The sequence below is a fragment of the Podarcis erhardii genome, assembly GCF_964252035.2.
Source record: "Podarcis erhardii genome assembly, chromosome: 6".
Classification (NCBI taxonomy): Eukaryota; Metazoa; Chordata; class Lepidosauria; order Squamata; family Lacertidae; genus Podarcis; species Podarcis erhardii.
In genome coordinates, this window is record NC_138510.1 from 36906026 (window position 1) to 36926686 (window position 20661).

General features: G+C 44.2%; 1 protein-coding gene across 1 annotated transcript in view; it reads right to left on the reverse strand.

Annotated features, from left to right (window-relative positions):
- Positions 1-3265: 3265 nt before the first annotated feature.
- The window catches only part of WNT2B (Wnt family member 2B), a 44962-nt gene continuing 27566 nt past the window's right edge, over positions 3266-20661 (reverse strand). Inside the window, exons 2-5 of the mRNA XM_081865019.1 lie at positions 13835-14055; positions 8040-8317; positions 6279-6543; positions 3266-5461 (exon numbers count right to left, since the gene is read on the reverse strand). Of these exons, the coding sequence (XP_081721145.1) occupies positions 5232-5461; positions 6279-6543; positions 8040-8317; positions 13835-14055 (994 nt within the window). The 3' untranslated portion in view covers positions 3266-5231. The remainder of the gene's footprint in view (positions 5462-6278; positions 6544-8039; positions 8318-13834; positions 14056-20661) is intronic.

Sequence of the window (20661 nt, forward strand, 5' to 3'; positions counted from 1 at the left end):
AAACTGTTCCATTGTAGCAACTCCCATAACCCCTGATTATTGACCATGCTGGCTGGGACTAATGGTGGTTGTGTCTTGTCAGCCGCAGTCAACTTAGCCAGTGCCCAGGAATGATAATAGTTGAAGACAAGTACTATCTGGAGGGTCACAGATTACCCCTGGGGTACCCCTGACTGTGATGTAAGAGGTAATTAAAAACAAGATTGGGAGAAAATGCTGGAAATTGCAATAAGTGATGCAGACTGATACAAAGCACAGGTTTCAGCTAACAAGTCTTATCAGCAGAAGCATCCAATTGTGCAATGCTGCTCCCCCTTCCCCCATGTGCCCACCCCAAATTGGCTTTGGGGGCAAGTTCAGAGACACTGCATGGGGAGGGGGGTTGTTCCATCTAGCAAGATGATACGCTTGTGCAGATGGAAAATTTGTAATAATACTATGTTCAACTCCACCCAAAACCCTTACCAAAAGCAATTCTCCTTTGTTTTATATTCCCATGAAAGAAGATTCTATGTGTTTGGTATCTTATTTCTCCCTAAATTAATCTAATACATGAGGAGTTTGAGATGCAACTGCTCTCGTACATACTTCATTCATAGGTGGTGGAAGTGCTCTAAGATGCAGGCATATTGAGATAACATTCTAAAAGAAACAATGTGAGCAACATTTCATAGGCTCCGAACTGCTGCTGTTTGTTATATAAGATAGTTAGAAATATGAGAGGGGAATCCTAATGGTTATGGTTTGCCTAACTTCTGGTTTGCTGGTGGCTGCTAAAATTGTAACTGCAAAAAAGGGTGAAGTGCATAAAATATATTCTATGAAAGAGTTGATTACTAAAATTTGGCCCCCTGCCTAAATGGCAAGTTACATAAACTGTGACACTGAGGGAGAAAACAAAAGACAGGGGGAAAGTTTATTGTGGCGCCGATTTATTAATTTCTCTGCTTAAATATAACATTGACATAAATATTTATAACTGCTTTTCGGTTTTGTAATACCAATTCAAGCTTATTTTGATTTTTTAAAAAAATGTAATTGCAATGGACACATAGCCTGCAATTGCAACGGAAAGCATACTTTGTATTATTTTTCTTTATAATAAAAAGACATTTTTAAAGACTGTGAAACAGGAAGCTAATGCTTTGAATCTTACCACTGCCTTGAACTTGTTAGGTCAGTGGTGGCAAACATGTGGCCATCTAGATGTTATTGAAGTCTAACTCCCATAAGCTCCAGCCAGCGTGGCCGACTTTCAGGGATGATGGGAAATGTAGTGCAGAAACATCTGGAGGGCCAATGGTTCCTCACCATTGCACTAAGTCAGGCATGGCTAAACTTGGCCCTCCAGCCATTTTTGGGACTACAACTCCCATCATCCCTAGCTAACAGGACCAGTGGTCAGGGATGATGGGAATTGTAGTCCCAAAACAGCTGGAGAGCCAAGTTTGGTCATGCCTGCACTAAGTGGTCTTAAGCAAGCTACTGTGTTCTAGCCTTAGTCCTTCAGCTGTGCTATAGAGATGATAATACTGACCTACCTTGTAGAGCTGGAGTAAGGAATACTGAGAAAATGTATGCGTATGTCTATTGGTAAGCAGGCCAATGAGAAGAAAAACTGGTCGGGTGAAGCAAGGGTTTTAGAAGTCTTTCAAGTGTCAAATTGGAATGCAAATAATAGAATCCAATTAAAACAATGGTGAAAACGGTGAGGGGATTTTTAAAAGGTATATATTGCTTATTTTGTTGAAACAAATGAGGAAAACGTTTGGATTTGTAATGCAACATTTGACATTGCCCATGCTTTCATAATGTTTTTCCTCTTTCTTTCCTTAAGTTGAGCTCCCTGCTGTTCATATTGCCTGGTACTGAGTGTATAGCTCTCATCAAAGCTTCTGTAGGCCAGCAGCAAACTGTGTCAATGCCACACCAGAAAGAATAGGAGATGTGACCTTCTTGTGAAGGTGGGGAAGTTTCAAAGGTGAGCTGCTTGTTGCCATGGCAGCAGAGGACCATGTTCCCAGGTTTGTGTTCTCTCCCCAACCAGACAATGGGAAAGCTAGGTGTCATTTGTTCTCAACATTTCTTGGGCTTATTCTATTCTTATGAACATACCCCTTTCAGGCACACAATAGCCTTGGGAGACTTTCAGCATACCGTTTGATAAGGGATGATCTAATGATGATCCAGTTTTGCTTAACCATTAAAATACTTCCTTAAAGGTGTGAATGCAATTTTGGAAGACTGCTTTATGTAGCATTGCAATTCAGTCACTACTAGTTGGCAAGAGCTTATCAAATCTGGTTCTTTTTTTTCTATTTGAGCAATGAGAACTTAGATGTTCTGCAGCAACAGCACCCTGAAAGGTGCAGGCTAGTAATTTTCTGCAATGTCAATTCTGCATCATATATATTGGAACATATATCTGAACGTTGGAAAACACCTTTTGAATTTGTAAAAAGCCAGGAATGAAATGGGATCTTGCTGCTGACCCCCAATAAAATTATTAGGTACACCACTGTCTAAGCTAGCAATGCTGATATTTTCCATTAAGACAGGGATGGAGAACCTCCAGATCTGTATGCTCCTTGAGCATTTTTGTAGACTGGAAAAATGTCCATAAACTCTAATAATGTTTCTTGCTTGCATGGATAGAAGACAGAGACGGGCGTGTGGATATGTGTAGAAACTAGTCTACCATACAAAAGTGATATTCATGTTCATTGCTCTACCCAGTTTTGCCTCTGGTCCTGCCAATTGCTGGCATGTGGCCCTTAGAAGGTTTCCCAGAAGGGAATGTGGCCCTTTGGTTTAAAAAACCCACAAACGTTTCCCAGCCATACATTAAGATTCTCTCAACACATCTTTGGTCTTTGTGCCTAGGAAAAGGCTATGTTGTCTGAAATCTGCAGGTCCAGTTGCCATGGTCTCCATCCCTGATCCTGCATCAGAGAGAGAAAGGGAGCTGGTACACAGGAAGTTGACATATGCAGAGTCAAATTATTGATCTGCCTAGCTCATAAATGTCAACGCCCACAAACTGGCCCATGGCTTTCCAGAGATTCAGCTTGGGTCTTTCCTAACTCTATCTAGATATGCTGGACATTGGACCCGAGACTTCCTAAAAGGTAATATGCATTTGGTGAAATATTTGGTTTGGACATAGACTGTGTAGGATTATCAGGCACTTTGTACCTTCAAAAGTTCTGTAGAGGTTATTAACAGGGGTTTTGTTGGTTTGTTTGTTTTTTTAAGTTAAGTTGCCTAAGCTGCAAACTTCTGTACATTTACTTGGGAGTAAGTCCCACCAAACAAGGTGAGATTTGTGTTTAAGGAGAATGTGTACAGGTTCAGTAAATTAATATGGTTCTGACACTGCTGTGGCCTGTCTGGGCAGACACGTGCAATGCAGCTATTGCATAACAGTGAGGACAATATGCTGATTGCAGATGCAAAGCTCCCATAGTTGGGTATTTGCATTTATTCAACAAAACTGGTTCATCCCCTGTGATGTGGGTGTGCCATGTGGCTTTAGACTGATTCATTGGCTTCTGCTGAGCTCGCAAAAGCTATAACAACACTGTGAACCTAAACAAGCTTAACAGTCCTGGCTTCATCCTAAGGAGTTATGTTCCAGAGACAAAGCCCACACAGTTGCCGTGAAACTGTGAAATGATGTCGCAGAAAAGACTGACACTTGGGTTTGTATTGCCAAACAGCTTTTATATTCGTGGTTTTGAAAATGATCCTTATAGGACCCTTTTAATGCTTGCAGGTCTCTACTGGTGCAAGGGGCCAAACAGTGACTCTGCATCCTAAAGGATTCATTTACAGAGCTTGGCTTAATGACTTGATTCACAAGATGGGGGTCAAACCCTGCACTAGATTTCAGGTGATCAAAGCTATGGCTTAGGAGCTGCATGTGACTCCATGAGACCATGACCCAAGTCATCCTTGATGGGACCCAAAGGGTCATCTGGTCCAACCCCCACAACGCAAGAATCACAACATAAGAGATTTGTGTTTGCCTGTCCCGCCCTGGAAGGAGTGGAAAACTGATACAGCAATGGCTGCATTTTTGTAATCTCAGCGGAGGCGCAAACTGAAGCACCTCCAACAGTTGCACATGAAGCTATGGAAGAAGAATGGACATTCAACAGTGTGGCCAGGGAATGTAGAATGACAGAAAAGAGGAATATGCAAGGATTGTGGGAGGTGGTATGAAAGTTTTCAGAGATGCAGAGACAAAAGAGAAGTGTTAGCTTGGTGATCTGATAGCACTGTTATGCTGCCTTTAGCCTCAAGAACTTTGCTTTGACCTTATAGTCTAGAAGTGCCACAGTTGTGGAGTGCAGCAATAACCTGCCCATTACTCACCTTCCTAGCCACGACTGTAGAAAGCCACAAAGCAAAGAACACCATTTTCTGATACAGGTTTATATGGGATTTTGATTTAAAGTATTTAAAGCAGTCTACATGATGTACAAGTGCATTTGTACCAAAAAGTCACCTTTATATTAGTTTCCTTTAGAACCTACCAGCACGTCCAGACATACACATGTATTCTCAACTTTCATACTTTTTCCACTCTGCATGTAGATACTGGTTTTCTTTTGGCTGCCAACTTTGTAACTCCACAGTTTGCTTTCCATTAGAAAGGAAAAGGTAACGAAGTCCCTTTACACAATGTTGCTGTTGTTCAGCTAATGTCCATAGTGCAGCCATGGTGGCCTCTGTATGAGTGGAGATCCATAGCAGAACATGTAGTTCCTTAGGACTATACAGCCATCTTCTTTTGGGAAATAGAGTACTTTCTTCCAGGGTAGATGGAGGGATTTCTGCAGGTTAGGCAACATTTTATAATATACTGCTGAACATTCCCTGGAGAGAGGCAAGGTTCTCCAGCTAATTGTAACCTGCTCCTCAGTCTCTTGTGCTCCTACGCAGCTGCATTGTTCCCTCTTTTTATATATTTGTTCTTTGGACAATATCGCCAGGCAAAGGAAGCTTCACAGTTCCGTGTCATTTGAAAATTCCTTTTTAAAGTTAGAGGAATGAGTTCTACTGGATGAGCAGAAGAGCTCACTATCTCCGTGGGAAATGTAGTCTTCTCCGTAGTGCTTTGCAGAAATAATTAAATAAAAGCCATGCAGTTGAACTACAATTCCCAGAATGCCCAAGCCCTGGCGCACTGTGCCAGTTTTGCTTTCCCCCCTCTGGCTCACACTGTCTCAGGTTTGGTCCACCCACTCTGCCCTCTTGGGTGCTTTGCACGTGTGAACGTCCACGGTGTCCTCGCACTCCTTGCAGCGGACAGCGCAGCACCAGTGGAATTTGCACTCGCATTTGGTGACTCGCCGCACGCGGGTGGTGTCATACCCTCGGCCGCAGCACATGACCTCGCATCCATCGGTCCCACGCGAGACCTTGTTGCACACTCGTCCGGCTGTCCCTAACGAACCTGTAAAAATAGAAGAATACTTTCATTGGATTTTGCATTAGGTTTGCTGATGAAGAGCGAAAATCTGGAAACCTTATACACTCGGCTTATGTCAACTTGAGTTATGGGTTCCCTTCCACAGTGTACATGGCAGCAAATTCTACAAGCACTTATCTGAAGCAGTGCAACCTAAAGCATCTGAAAAATGCCTTTGACTTGTATAGGTTGCCCTTGACAGATAGGGAAGGGCTATAGATCAGTGCCAGAGCATCTGCATTGCATGCAGAAGGTCTCTGCTTCAGTCCCTGACATCTGTGGGTGGGGCTAGGAAAGCCCCCTGTCTGAAACTCTGGAGAGCCACTCCCAGTCATTGTAGACAATACTGGGCTAGCGAGATCCAATGGCTTTGCTTAGCATAAGGCAGTTTCCTATATTCCTGGGAATGAATATATGCCCGGTCTTAATGTGCCACAACAACAATAAACTGGCTTGGGCAAGGCAGGAAATGTATTAGGGCCAGCTTTAACATTAGGCAGAGTGAGGCAGCTGTCCCAAGTGGCAGATGCCGCGGGCCATGAGGGGGCACTGACAAGAGACACCAGATAGTCCTCCTGAACCCCTGCCTGCCATTCTGCTGTGTGTGCTATTCACCCATAACCCTGTGCACTCCCTAAACTAGCCTGCTGTCATGAAATGTGGGGGAGCATGCTGTTCACCCCAATGTTGAAGATGTCCTGGGCATTTATGATTAGAATAAAATTGCTGGTCCCCATGAGAGAAGGATAGCTAGCGAGTAAGGGCACAGAAAGCCTGCTGTTTGGTCAAAGGAGCCATTTACCTGCAGACTTGTCCATCACACAGTAATCGGGTGAATTCTCAAAATATACAAGGTCCGTTTTGGTGGGTTTGCGGAAGTTTTTATTGGCCACAGTGAACCCAGTGCCATCCTGGTTCATAGTTACTTGGATGGCACCGTTATATTTCTTCCGGAGGTAGTCTCCTGTTTTGCGGAAGTCCGACATTGCCAGCCAGCAAGTCCTTAAAGTGCAGGAGCCGCTGACACCATGGCATTTGCATTCGAGTTTCAGGAAACGCTTCACAGCCTGGAAGAGAAGAGACAGCTTCAACCCTATAAATGACCCTACATGTTCCCATTATGGACAAAAACTGCTTTAATAATGCTCCTGTGTTGGTTATCGCTGCCTCGGACACTTTTGCTTTGCTTACTTCTCCTATGTTTCCATTTAGGGCATTTTCACTAGTTATAGAAAAGACCCGCCAGCCCTATGAACAATACCTGCAGCTCTTCTTTTGTCAAAATCCTTGGGCTAGTCTATTAGAGCCAAGATTCATCCCATCTGGAAGCAAATCTAAGGAACCTTTAATGACCTGATTGAAAATGCTTGTGCTGAAATGGATAACTATCACTGCATGAATGGTGGCAAATTTTCTGTAATGATGCTACAGAGGCACGCCTTTCTGGCTAAAAAGAATGCCAGCTTGACAGAACAGAAATTGATTGTATTCAAATGCAGGCATGGAAGGGATTCAACTAATGAAAGCCATCAGTGGAAGCCAATGCAAGGACTTCCACTTGTGTAACAGGGCTTCTCCCCTTCCTCTGCATGCCCCCTGAAATTGGTGTGTGTGTGTGTGTGTGTGTGTGTGTGTGTGTGTAGAATCCCCCAGAACAGCATCACAGTGGGGGAGGAGAGGGGGGGGTCATTTTGTCAGGCAAGCTGAAATGCTTGCACTGGCAGAATGTTTGACACAGCGCAATGCCAAATCTCTCCTTGGGTCTGTGGCTGAGTATGGCATGATTTCCCCTTCCCTACCTTTTGCCAGCTGGCTGGGACTGATAGAAGTCCAACAACAGGTTAACAACCCCTGGTTTAAACTCTTCTTAGGCCAGGGATGGAGCACCTGTGGCCCTCCAGATGTTATTGGACTGTGGTTCTCATCAGCCATAGCCTGCAAAGTCAATGGCCAGGAGTGATGGCAGCTAGTCTCACAACATCTGGAGGGCCACAGACTCCCATCCATTGGCTTATTTTGATTAGGAAGCCTGGTCTAAAAGAGGCGAAGGGAGTTCCTGTTGAATGAGGCCTTGTTTTTGTCCAAAGGACTAGAGCCCCACTAACAAAACTCCAGGTCTCTCTCTCCAACAATTAAATCTGAGATGTCAGCGTTTTCCAGGGGCTGAGATCTGTAGCACAGAAAGGGCTCTGGGTGGTTTTATTCAAAATTATTAGCTGGCACAATCAGTGGGGTGACACAGGCAGGGTAGGGTTGCTCACCTGCCTTCCCGTCACTACATCTTGTTGCCAGTTCCTGAGAGGGTGAGTTGTGGGGTGCTCAGCACCATGTGCCTGAGGTGGTAGAACCAATCTTATGCTCTTGCCGCTGCACCCAAACCATGCTGAGCTCCCCTTCGGCTTGCCCTCCAGCTGTCAGGAACTGGCAGCAATGCTCAGTGTTAGGAAGACAGATAAGCAACCCCACCCCATATCGGGCCCTCCCACCAACAACAACTGAATTGAACCATACAGGACGACTCATATCAGCCACTGCGAAGCTGCTAAGAATTCATGCTACTAACCGTTCTGCCACAGCGGTTGTTGTGCAGATTCATCAGGGCCCGGGCATCCTTCACTGTTTTCTCTTTGGCATCCACAAAGTCCTTTGCAAATTTGATCCCATAGTTGATGTTGTCACTGCAGCCCCCCCAGTCAAACTCCCCTCTTTCGTCCTTCGAGCGGCCCCGCTTGTGGGGATCACAACTGCAGGCCTTGAGCTCACCTTGGCTGCAAGCCCTGGTGATGGCGTATACAACTCCAGCGGAGGAGATTGCATAGACGAAGGCAGCTTCCCTGCTACCTGCCAAATGGGTGGGAAACAAGAAACAAGAATAGTGAGCCAGGACTCAGAAGCTAAGTGGTTTTGTACACTGCCCGGAGATCTTTGGATAAAAGGCGGTATATAAATTACAATAACAACACTGATTCAGATCAATTTCCAAGTACTTTTGCTTAAGATCAAAGTCTTTGATATACCCTTTCTTTTCTTTTTTAAAACACACTTAGAATAGTGCAGTCAACCGAGCACAATGAGATCATTACTTCCAGGTTTTTTCCTTATGAAATCTTACAAATTGGATTCCTACGTTTGTCATTGTTCTCTTATAAGAAAAACCACTGGAACTGACTTTCAATGTGAAGTTGAAGTATATATATTTGGAACCTCTTGCCTTCTCTTTCTCCATTCTGAACTGATTTTGTAATCTAATTTTAATCTAGTCTATGTGCATTCATGATATTTAGCAATCTTCACTAATCACAGCTATCTCTTCAACATTTTTTCTCCCTTCTTATTTTTCACATCTGTACATATTTAGCAATTTAGAGAGAGTATGCAAATATTTCATAATTGAAGTAAAGCATTAAATCATAGAGAACAGTCTACTTATTATGAGGAGAGTCTGGGCTTTTTACTATAGAGGCATTCCAAGCCATAAGGTTTATGGAACTCCTAGAGGTCTGTTTCAGGGGAGCAGTGCTGGTCATTTGAGCAGCCAAAACATTATTGATCTATTGGTAATTACATGCATTATTGTTATTTAAAATGAAATTAAGCAAATAAAGCATCCATAGTAGTAAGCATGAAAGACAAAAGCCAGCCTTTACATTCAGTTATGGTAATAACTGTGAGACTTTGGGGCTTTTGTGAGCTGTGCCGCTCTTTCTATGAATGTTTCCCCCCCCCCAGCTCTACTAGTTCTTCTTTGAAGAGCAAATCGCCTGTAGGAGAAGCTGCTGTATACAAGGGTTTTAGTTTATCCTTTAGCACAGAACAGTCCCAGGTGCTTCTTTTGGAGTAGAAGAAGAAGAAGAGTTTGGATTTGATATCCTGCATTTCACCTCCTTAAGGAGTCTCAAAACAGCTAACAATCTCCTTTTCCCTTCCTCCCCCACAACAAACACTCTGTGAGATGAGTGGGGCTGAGAGACTTCAAAGAAGTGTGACTAGCCAAAGGTCACCCAGCAGCTGCATGTGGAGGAGCAGAGATGTGAACCCGGTTCACCAGATTACGAGTCCACCACTCTTAACCACTACACCACACTGACTCTCATTTGGGGTAGGGATATTACAGGGAAGATTATGGAAGCTACCAGGAAGGGGATGTTTGTGGTCAGTGTGATCCAATAAAAAGTACACGCCATTACCTACAGAAGAACATTTTGGACTTCATGGGATAGTTGGCAATATGTGATAACAGTAAAATATCAGATGCTTATTTCATTGGCTATTTGATTGGCACCCCAAGCCTAGCAAGGATAACAATGAAACTATGTTAACCATTGTAGAGGAGATATTCTGGGGGTGCAACACAAGTTGATGAGACACAAAGGACACAAAGACACAAAGGTAAGGCTCACTTGCTACCTTGATGAGCCATGGATTCACTATGTTGATGATGCACAAAACAAGGCATACAAAGTCAGGCATCTGAGATCCTTACATTATTTTCTGGTTTTGAGCAGGGACTGGAGTTGGGTAAATTCAATGATCAAGCAACAGTGAAGGTCCTGCTGAAGAGGATGCCATGAAAATGGACCTCTTGGAGGTAAAATGTCTTTGAGAAGCAGCCTGGAAGACAAGGGTGTAGGACCCTAATGAAGAAAGGTCTGCTGATAGAAGATGAGGAATTTAGGAATTTCAATATTGTTTTTAATTTTCTTTGGAGAGTCTGTCTGATCCTCTGTCTGCCTGCCTTCATCTCCACAATGTGCCAAGATTCGAATATCTTGGGACTTCTTTGTCCACATGTTTGCATGCATCTGTAGAAATTATTCTTTCTGGTTCCACACCTCTCTCCTTGTACCCCCTGAGTCTGAACAGCATGATCCTCCCATCATATCTGGGTGGCTGTTGTCTTTTTTTGGATAAATGCATATATAGTACCGCTCCTTCCAGAAGCTGTAAATCGCCTGGCAAGTCCCCATGCAGTGCAGGATGCTGCCTGGTATTTTATAGTTCTGCTTTGAGTTCGCATCTGTTTTTATAATGGCCATAAAAACAGCTGCAAATCAAAACCACACTGTTGCGTTCCTCAGACGCAGCCTTCGGATAACAGCTTCAAAGCCAGTGGTGCAATCTAGCAACCTTCAGTAGAAGCTGGAGAAGCAAATGGCAGGTCTGCTTTCTAGAAACAGGGACCGAAGGTAAGATCAGCTGGACAGTGCTTGGCTTTTATTGATTTAACTTAAGACAAGGTTCCATTAAACATATTCACATGCATAACTTGTGCTAAAGCAGCGTGCCTATCATTAAAAAGATTCCCTGCTAGGGACTATGTGAGATGTATGGCATATCCCATAACATCTTGTACCACAATGTTAAAGGGAGTGGGAAAACAACTATACTATATTCAATCTGCCAAGCAGAAAGAAAGCAAAATAGACTACAGATGCAAAACTGTTTTGTTAATGGACTACCTGACTACAATCAAATTTGCAAAGAGAAGGCAGGCTCCTGCCAAATATTAACACTTCGCACACTAGATGTAAGTAGGCTGAGATGCTTATCTGGTAGGCAAACTTACTGATTTGGTGTTAGCCTATATCAGTCTCACATTGCACAACATTATGGTAAAAGGCATTTTGGAGACGTGAATCCTGTCCCTGCACTATTTTCTTTGTAAAAATGAAGGACAAATAGGTGTCTATGCACTTACCTATACTTGTATGTAGACTGAGAAGAACATTGGGGTAGTGCACAAAACCACTTCTATACACACTAAACACCGACTTTCTGCGCCTGCATGCTTCCCTGTGTATCATTTAAAGCAAGTGTTTGTAACATTTGGGGCAGGGCTGAAACGCATCTATCGGCACAGCCAGTGCAGGGCACACTGGAGCTTTTAGACACTGATGTGTGAGGCCTTCCACAGGGGTGCGTTTTACTCCCTGACCACAGTCCCTCTTGGAGAGGAAGGTCAAAGCTGTGGCTTGGCCTTTTGCACTATGCAGGGTGACTACAAACTTTGCCCCAGCAGCTGATTCCCAGCCAGCTCCCGCTAGCCAAATATTTATATATCCTGTTACAGTTTACTTTCAAGCTCATGCTTCCAGAGGTGTTCTCTCCTAGTCTGAAGTGGCTACTTCCCAGCACAGTGACATATCCTATTACTGTTTGCTTAGTATACAGGGGAAGCCAAGACATCATGCAGGGTAATTTAGGCCTTGCTCTGTCCACAGCGATTAGCAAAAGATTCTTCCTTCCTGGACAAAGCTAAATGCTATGCCTGCAGACGTGTCTCGTAAATGTGAGTCTGTCCCAGTCAGGTATGAAGAGTTCCAATTCTAAGAAACTCCCAAACTCTCTCCCTCTGCCTGTTCTCCCTGTACACATGTTCTCTCTGTACACATGTACAGGGTACACTCTGTACCCTGTTCTCTCTGTACACATTTGCATATATGTGTGCATGTCACCACACCTCAAAAAGGATTTTGTTGAGTTGGAAAAGGTTCAGAAAAGGGCAACCAAAATGATCCAGCAGATGGAGCAACACAGAAAGGCTACCGGCCATGATGAATGCAATAACAGTCGGAGGCAACATTATTTCTGAATATCAGCTGGTGGAAATCACAGGAGATGAGAGTGCTCTTGTGCTTGGGTCCTGTTTGAGAGTTTCACATGGGCATTTGGTTGGACACTGTGAGAACAGGTTGCTGGATTTGATGGGCCATTGGCCTAATCCAGAAGGATCTTCTTATGTTCTCATGTTCATAAGGGCTACTTCCATGTGGGGATCTTTCTTTCTGAATTGGCGTGCATAAGCCGTGAAATTATGCTAAGGATATTGCCAACCTCAAGTCCTTGTAAAGTTGTACCTGCTTCCATAAATCTTAAATTCAAAATAATAAGTAAGTTGTCCATTTTATTTGCTTCTGTTTCCTGAAGCCTGGAAAGGTGCTAAACCCACAGAATTCAAGATTTTCAATAAAATTATTTCACAGTGAACCCACCTAGACAATAAACAGCTTGGTAAAAACTTGTTGCAGATCTCTTATTAAATGACAGCGGGGGGGGGGGGACTATGGCAGCCAGCCAAGTGATTAAGATGAGCAGCATCGTGCCTGCCACTTCCCCTCCATACTTGTGTTCACCAGAAATGTATTCAGAGGCATAAAAGGTAAAGGTAAAGGGACCCCTGACCATTAGGTCCAGTCGTGGCCGACTCTGGGGTTGCAGAGCTCATATTACTTTACTGGCCGAGGGAGCCGGCGTACAGCTTCTGGGTCATGTGGCCAGCATGACTAAGCCGCTTCTGGTGAACCAGAGCAGCTCATGGAAACGGCGTTTACCTTCCCACCGTAGCGGTACCTATTTACCGTATCTACTTGCACTTTGATATGCTTTCGAACTGCTAGGTGGGCAGGAGCAGGGACCGAGCAATGGGAGCTCACCCCGTCACAGGGTTTCGAACTGCCGACCTTCTGATCGGCAAGCCCTAGGCTCTGTGGTTTAACCCACAGTGCCACCCGCGTCCCTTATACAGAGGCATACTCCCTCCAAAAGTGGAGATATACCATAGCCATCATGGCTAGTAGACCTGATAGCCTTGTCCTTCAGGAATTTGTCTAATACTCTTTTAAAAGGCTAAGGAGCAAACCCTACATAAATCCAGAGTGGAGTCCCTAAAACAGTTCGATGGCATCTTGTATGCCTCCTTCCAGCAACCCCTGTAGCCAAGCTGGTGCCAAACATGTTGTTCTTCTTTCCTTTGGACCACATCAGCGAGGCCAAGAGGGGAGTCTTGTCATCTAAGCAGACCAGGACCTCCATACACACTGCACAAGCTTGCGGCCTGGAGAGATAAGTGCTGCTAACGCAGCAGTTTGGCTTCACCCCTGGAGTAGGGTTGCCATACATCCAGAATTTCTGGGACATACCCAGGATTCAGCCATCGGGAACAGCATCTGGGCGGAAATTGCTGAAACGTCCAGGAAAATCCGGACGTACGGCAACCCATGTCGGAGGTGCCGATTTTGGCAAATTCTGAAAAAGTAGCTGAAACTTTATTTTTATGAGATTTTGCAAAAGAAGCTCAACAATTTTTGTGTTTGGATTTTCACTTTCTGAAATATGGCAGCCCTACCCTGGAGGCAGCCTCCATTGTCTCTTGAGACAGGTGGATGCCAGCATGATGCAGGAAGTCGGTTTGAGATGCCTCATAGGAATGATAAATCAGTAATTAATAAATAAAGCACAGAGAGACAGGCAACATTGACCTTTTTTAAACGAGAACATCATAATCACAGGTCAAAGATTCCTATGCTGCACCATTCAGTGGGGCTCTCTGCAAAAAGGCGAGCTGCTCTGGGGACTTACTTCGTAGCATGACCCTGCCAAAGACTGTGTGGTCTCTGTCCAAAGTGCTGCAGTTCCAGCGGTGGTGACGGAATTGGTGCTGGCATTCCCGGATCCACTCTTTTGCTCCTTCCCCAACGGACTGCATAATGTCTGGGTAACTCTGGCACAGCTGTCGCTGCTTGTTGACCAATCCAGGGATGTTATCGCAGATGACCCTTGCCCCCAGGGCTCCAATGTACCTGCAGGGAGAGAGAAAGTGACCCTGTAAAAAGAGCAGGACACAACTGCCAACTGGTTCAAAGTCTAGCAGCTCCTGGTGGATAGAATGAAGGGAGGCAGCTGGGTCAATGACACATTTCCTCCAAGTGGCAGTTTCGTATTTCCTGACTTTGGCCCAAGCGCTTACTTAGGGCTGCTTCACACTGTTAATTTATGTATTTGTTTCTAATTATTGATATCCCGTTTAAACAAATGGATTCTATCTATATAAAAGAAATTAAAATATACTAAGAATAAAAATGAAATGTGTGTTTTAAATTATTATATTTTCATTTTTTAAAAAATAAAAACCCAGGTTGTATAGACTGCTTAATCATCCATAACCTCTATGCAATTTACAGAGAATATAAAATATTCAGTAAAAAATGTTTGTAAAAATTGAACATGAGAAACGATCTAACTTAAATATTTGTCAAAATCTAAGTAAAACCAGCAGTTGCTAAAAATGTACATCACCATAAACCATAGATAATAAAGATACATATCCAGATGGGCTTGCCTAAACAAAGAAGTATTTAGCAGGCACCAGAAACAAAGCAGTGAATATTAATAGTTATTAATTAAATAATCATTTTTTTTTTTTAAATCTATATCCCACCCCGCTTCAACAAAGCTCAGTGTGGCACACATGCTTTTCCTCGTCCCCATTTTATATTCACAACAACCCTGTGAGGTAGGTTAAGCTAAGAGACAGTGACTAGCCCAAGATGAGCTGCATAACTGAGTGGGGATTTGAACCCTTGTATCCCCGGTCCTACTCCAACTCTGCCGGTTGTTGTTGTTTAGAATAACATATGACAGTCTTGAAAGATAGTCTATTGTTATCCTGGATGTTACCTTTTTAAGGGAAGTGCAGTGGGCTGGGGGCTGTGAAGCCAATTATGGCAGCAATGCAATTAATTAAGGGCTGGTGCAAATGGAGGTAAAAGGAGCCAGGGGGAGAAGTGAAGGGAAGACATTGTCTTCATGCCAGGTCCACCTGCAGGTGGACAGCCACTCTACCCATTGAGAAACAACAGAGAGTAGATAGATCTGGCCTCTCCAGGCTTTATTAAATTACCACATCTACCAGCAACAATAGACCTGTTTTCTGATGTTAGTTAGGTTTACTTATTTATTTGGAGGATTTGTTTCCCCCACTGAAAAAACCTGACACCAAGGCCAGTCAGCATGGCCAATAGTCAAGGATGTTGGAAGCAGAACATCTGAAGGGCCACAGGTTCTTCACCCTTGGCTATGTCTAATGATCTGGATGAATGGAGACTGGTTAGGAAATACTGACCCGGTCCAAATTACAGATGCACACCGAACAAAGGTGTGTGGTTTTTTCTATGCCTTTGGGGTGAGCTTTCTGGCAATTTCAGGGCACTCTAAATGCACAGCAATTATTCGTTTGTTTGGGGGAAGTAGTTCTGCTGTACAGCAGTAGCATTTTTCCATCTCTTCAACTGCAATATTTTCTCATTGGGAAAATGCAGTCCCCCCTCCCCCCGCCCAAGTGTGCCAATTGCTATTGTTCTGAGCACTCTGCAGGATGTGGCTGTGTGACTGTCGCCATGGGTATCTATTCCTATCTTTTAAACTTATGATGAAAGCAATAAGCAGTGACATAATCCACCCCCCCCACACACACACTCAATGCCTCTGCCATTTTGGGACCTTTTATATGAGCTTACTGTTCTGAAATCCAGCATTGACCATCTGGATTTTCTAAAATAAAAAAATACTTCTCCGAGAATATCTAATTCATGATATCCTGATGTTAGCCATATTCCAACCACCCCCCTTTTTGGCTGTGTCTGAAGCTGATAGAACAAGGCAGACCTTTTTATTATTATTTCATCCTTCTGTACAAGTTTTTCTCCCCGAGGGAAGAGAATTTTGTAGGAGTAAAAACTGCACCATGTTCCAACTTGGATTTGAGTTGCCAACATGCCGGTCTTACACTAAAACTCCAGACAGACCCAGGGGTGCAGTCAATACAGGGGCAGGGCATTGTTGAGCCATCAGGGTGCTGCTGCTTTGGGTCTAACAAAATTATCCCAAGCCAGTGCCCTGGCTCAAAAGAACCTGCAACGTTTTGCTGAATTAATGGTGTTAGGAGCCAGGCAAGTTGAAGAGCAAGATTTCGCAGCAGCACTAAAAGGCAGAGCAGCAAGGTGTATATTTCAAAGATGTCATTTGGTGTTTGAGGATTCCTGGTACATTCTGCAAGTGCAGTGCTGGTGCCAGCTTGAGGAATTCCAAACCTATGAACCATTCATACCAAAACAAAACAAAACAAAACAAAACACTTTAAAGCACTTTCTTATACAAGAACTTGTTTTTAGTTGGAGCCTGTAGGACAAAAGGCTAATTTTTTAAATAAAGTTATTGTATGATTCCAGAGAGTGAAACACCAACTATCAGGAGACTCACTGCAGATTATTATTGTACTACTCAATTACACTTGCCTAGTCAGAATTTTGTAGATGGTGATAATTATTACAGTATTGGCCCGAATATAAGACACACCCGCAAATAAGCCGCACCTTTAAAATTCAAGGCTTATTTGTGAGTCCCAGCACTACTGCCCTGAACGGGGGATGGGGGTGGCTGGCACCAGCGCTCAGTGCCCTGTTCCCCAAGTTGGCACTGGCGCTTGCTTTTGAGCGCGCTGCATGCTGGCCTCCTGGTACTACTGCCTTCTGGCACTCCCAGCACTACCTCCGCAAGCTGGCACTGAGGGAGACTTGGGAGCAGTGGGTGGGCTGCATGCTGTTGCCCCACGCTCCCAGGCTGCTCTGGGGGGGGGCTGCATGGCTTTGCTGGAGGCCTCCCCCCTTCCCCCTTCCCTAGGTGGCTAGGGGAGGCTTGGGAGTGGTGGGCGGGCTGCTTCCGGGGGGCGGGGAGCCATAAGGCTCACAAATATAAGCCACACTTTAACTTTTCACAGCCCTAATTTTGGGGAAAAGGTGTGGCTTATATTCAGGCCAATACGGTATCATTTATATAGTGTTGAGGACACCTTTCCTACTGTTTTTCAGCAATCCTTACAAGCAGCCCTGAAAGACTAGGATAATTTTGTCTGAGGATGAACTAAGTGGGTTGGGGAGGGGTCACCTCTATGAACCCTGTGACTGTGCTTGTCAAATGAGACTGCCAACTAGGTCAAACAGGGTGGACAAGCTTGGCGTGATTCCCTTTTGTTGGGAGGCTAAACTGAAGAAATAGCCAAGTACAGGTGATGTGTTGCCACAGAATCTTGAGACCCCTGTGCAAAGGGGCATACCTTTCTTCTCCCTTGACTTGAGGTGATGTCATCAAGATGTCTCTCTGTGAAAGACAGCTATAGATGGGCGGTCTTGGAACTGAGTCTGAGAACTGCAGAGGCATGGCTTGCTTTCTGTGAGAATCAGAGCTGTGGCATTAGGGGCAACCCCTAGAAAACCAGTGGGGAAGCAGGACCTGCTAGAGTGTTCATGCTATGAAATTTCCCTCTTATGCTCAGCCGGTGTATTTGTGTAAATAAAGCCTTGTATCACAGAAGTGCCATAAGCTTCCACTGAAATCCACTCCAAGGAAACCAAACTTAAGATACATGGCCAGAACCCCGAAACCTTCCACCATTTAGAGATCAGGGTGCAAACATATATTTCATATATTCTATATTTCCATTTCTAGATAGGAGGCTGGACTCATAGGAGAATAATGACTTTCCTAGGGTCAACCTGTCATTTTGCGACGGGTGAAATTTGAACTAAGGTCTTCCTGGGTACAATTTCACCCACTGCATTAATTCTATCATGAACAAATATAGTCAGGCATGCTGCATCTGATCCTCAGCAGAACTCTCTGTGTGTTTACTCCAATCTTAGTCCCACTAAGTTCAATGGGACTTAGATCCAAGATATAATGTATAGGATTCCTGCCTTAGATGAACAAATCACATTGGTTGTTGTTAATATTTTCAAGGCTTCATTTTCAGGGCCCTGAAGGCATCCCTTCAGATCTTAAAGTAACCCAGACTATTGAGTCAAGGATGGAATTTTCCATATCCATCAAACAGCATCATTTCATTCATTCTAGAAAGAAAGCAATCCTTCTCTCTCTCTCTTTAGGCTAGAGAATTCAGAGAATACCTCTGAAGCTGCATTTCTGGCTGAAAAGGGAAAGGTTTGGGTAAGGTTCCAGTGTTTCAAGTTCCCAGACTGGAATTAAGACCCTCCCTTTAATAATAACAAAAAAGGCAATACGCCTGGGCAATATTTCACTGTCCACCTCACCATATGCTATCATTTGTATTAGTCACGGAGATAGCTTGCAGCTCTGTGGATAAAGACAAGGGCCCATTATTTTTCTCCTTTTTAAAATATTTGGTTTAAACTCTGGTGAGAAGTTGAGGTCATCTAGGGCTGGCGTGGTGGATAATAAACACTGCTCCCCACAGCCTTTGCAAGGGAGGGCTGTTTTGGCTAACACATATTATTTTCACAAGCTGGCTCATCAACCTTTCAGCAGCCAGAAAACACACAGAAAAGGTGGGGGTGGGGGGGAGAAGATGAGGCACTGGAAAACAGCCCCTGGTCAAGTGTGAGGAGGCATGGGATGGATGAGGAAGGGGACAGGGATTCAGTTGTGGCCTGTGGAAGAGGAACTCTATCCAGGCCCATGGCTGGTTTTCGGATCCAAGCCTGGTGTCGAATGATATGGGCAGAATGTTTTCATGACCCTCAGACTGAAGAACATTAAAAGTCTAGGATGATCAGCCCACTCCACCATTTGCCTAGTGGCCATTCACCACACTGTGTGTGTAACCACTTGAAGAGCTGTCTGTCTGTGATGTCCTGCCAAGTGGTAGAGAGAGTTTTATGACTCCCTCACTTCCTGACTGGGTGTAGATGTGTGGTAAAATCTTCACCACTTAGCAGGATGTTAGAGGCAAGTGGTTGCATGCACAGTGTGGCGAACCTATTGGGGTGAATGGTTGCCTATGTTCAGCCAAGGTTACAGTGGACAGCTAAGGCTGCAACGCCACCAGATATTATCCTTCTTCATAGTTTCTCAGTAATCTTTACTGAATCTTCCAGCTCCAGACGCAACAGAGGAAGGGCATGGGTTTCATAGAGGCAAATGAAAGATCTCTTCACTCAGTATCTTAGCTTTATTAACAATTTAGGACATAGAATCATAGCACTGGAAGGGCCCGAGATGGTCATCAAGTCCAACACCCTGCAATGCAGGAATGTTTTTGTTCATTGTGGGGCTATAACCCATGAACCTGAGATTAAGAGTCTCATAGATATATTCTATTTAGGGATTGTTGGCAGGGGGAGGGAACCTGGGGACCTCCAGGTGGTATTAGACTACAACTTCCATCATCCCTGACCATAGCCCTTGAAGATTGGATGATGAAAAGTGGAGTCCAACATCACCTTAAGAGACTCAGCTTCCCCACCCCTGTTCTGATACAACCATACAATTCTTATCAAAATCTTTGCCTTATTAATTTTATCCAGCTTTTTCACTGCAAATTCAATAAACTGGAATTCTGTCATTAAAGAACACAAACTCCATGTCTTGATATTATGGCAACAACTATGCTGTGAACAGAAAACAGCTTCAGAAACTTCTAAGCAGTAGTGCAAAGCTTCCCCAAATCCTGGGAAAGCTGAAACTCTGCACAAACACCATACATTTAAAGCATGCTGCCAAAGAATCCTGGGAGTTATAGTTGGTTCTTTACAGAGTTACAGTTCCCAGCACCCTTAGCAAACTACAGCCCCCAATATTCTTTGGGGGGAGGTAATGTGCTTTAAATGTGCACCTATGCACTGGTGTGATTGTTGCCGGTGCTTTTTTCATATTGCCTGTAGCAAACTGGACTTATGCACATTTAAGAACTACAGTGGTACCTTGGGTTACAGACACTTCAGGTTACAGATGCTTCAGGGTACAGACTCTGCTAACCCAGAAATTGTACCTCGGGTTAAGAACTTTGCTTCAGGATGAGAACAGAAATCGCTTGGCGGTAGCGGGAGGCCCCATTAGCTAAAGTGGTACCTGAGATTAAGAACAGTTTCAGGTTAAGAATGGACCTCCAGAACGAATTAAGTTCTTAACCCGAGGTACCACTGTATTTAGATGTTAATCCACTTTCCGTCTGTTTGAACTGTAGCCTTTAAAAAACAGCCCTTACAAACAACTGTCTCTCCCTCCCTCTCTCAATGTTAAGCGCATCCTCATGACACTGAAGGGAGGCTCCCCCCCCCTCCTGAAACAGGATCAGGGGTAGTTCCACCAGAGTGTTAAGGGGGAAGTTGCTTGGCTCCCATTGCGCCACACTGTTTGTCCACAAGCTCAGAGATTTTCAGCCAAAAATTTCACGGTTCGTTTAACTCAATATGTGAAATTCGGTCCCCTTTCTGGCCTCTCCATTGCCTCGGCTTTCTCACTTTTGAGCTAGTTTCCTTCCTGTCCAGGCTCTTCCAGCCTCACCCTCCTGTCCTTAGGCCCCATGAGAATCTCTTATATAATCTAGCTCCCCCTGCCCCCTTCTTTGTGGCCCTTCCTTTGCTCGGTGATTT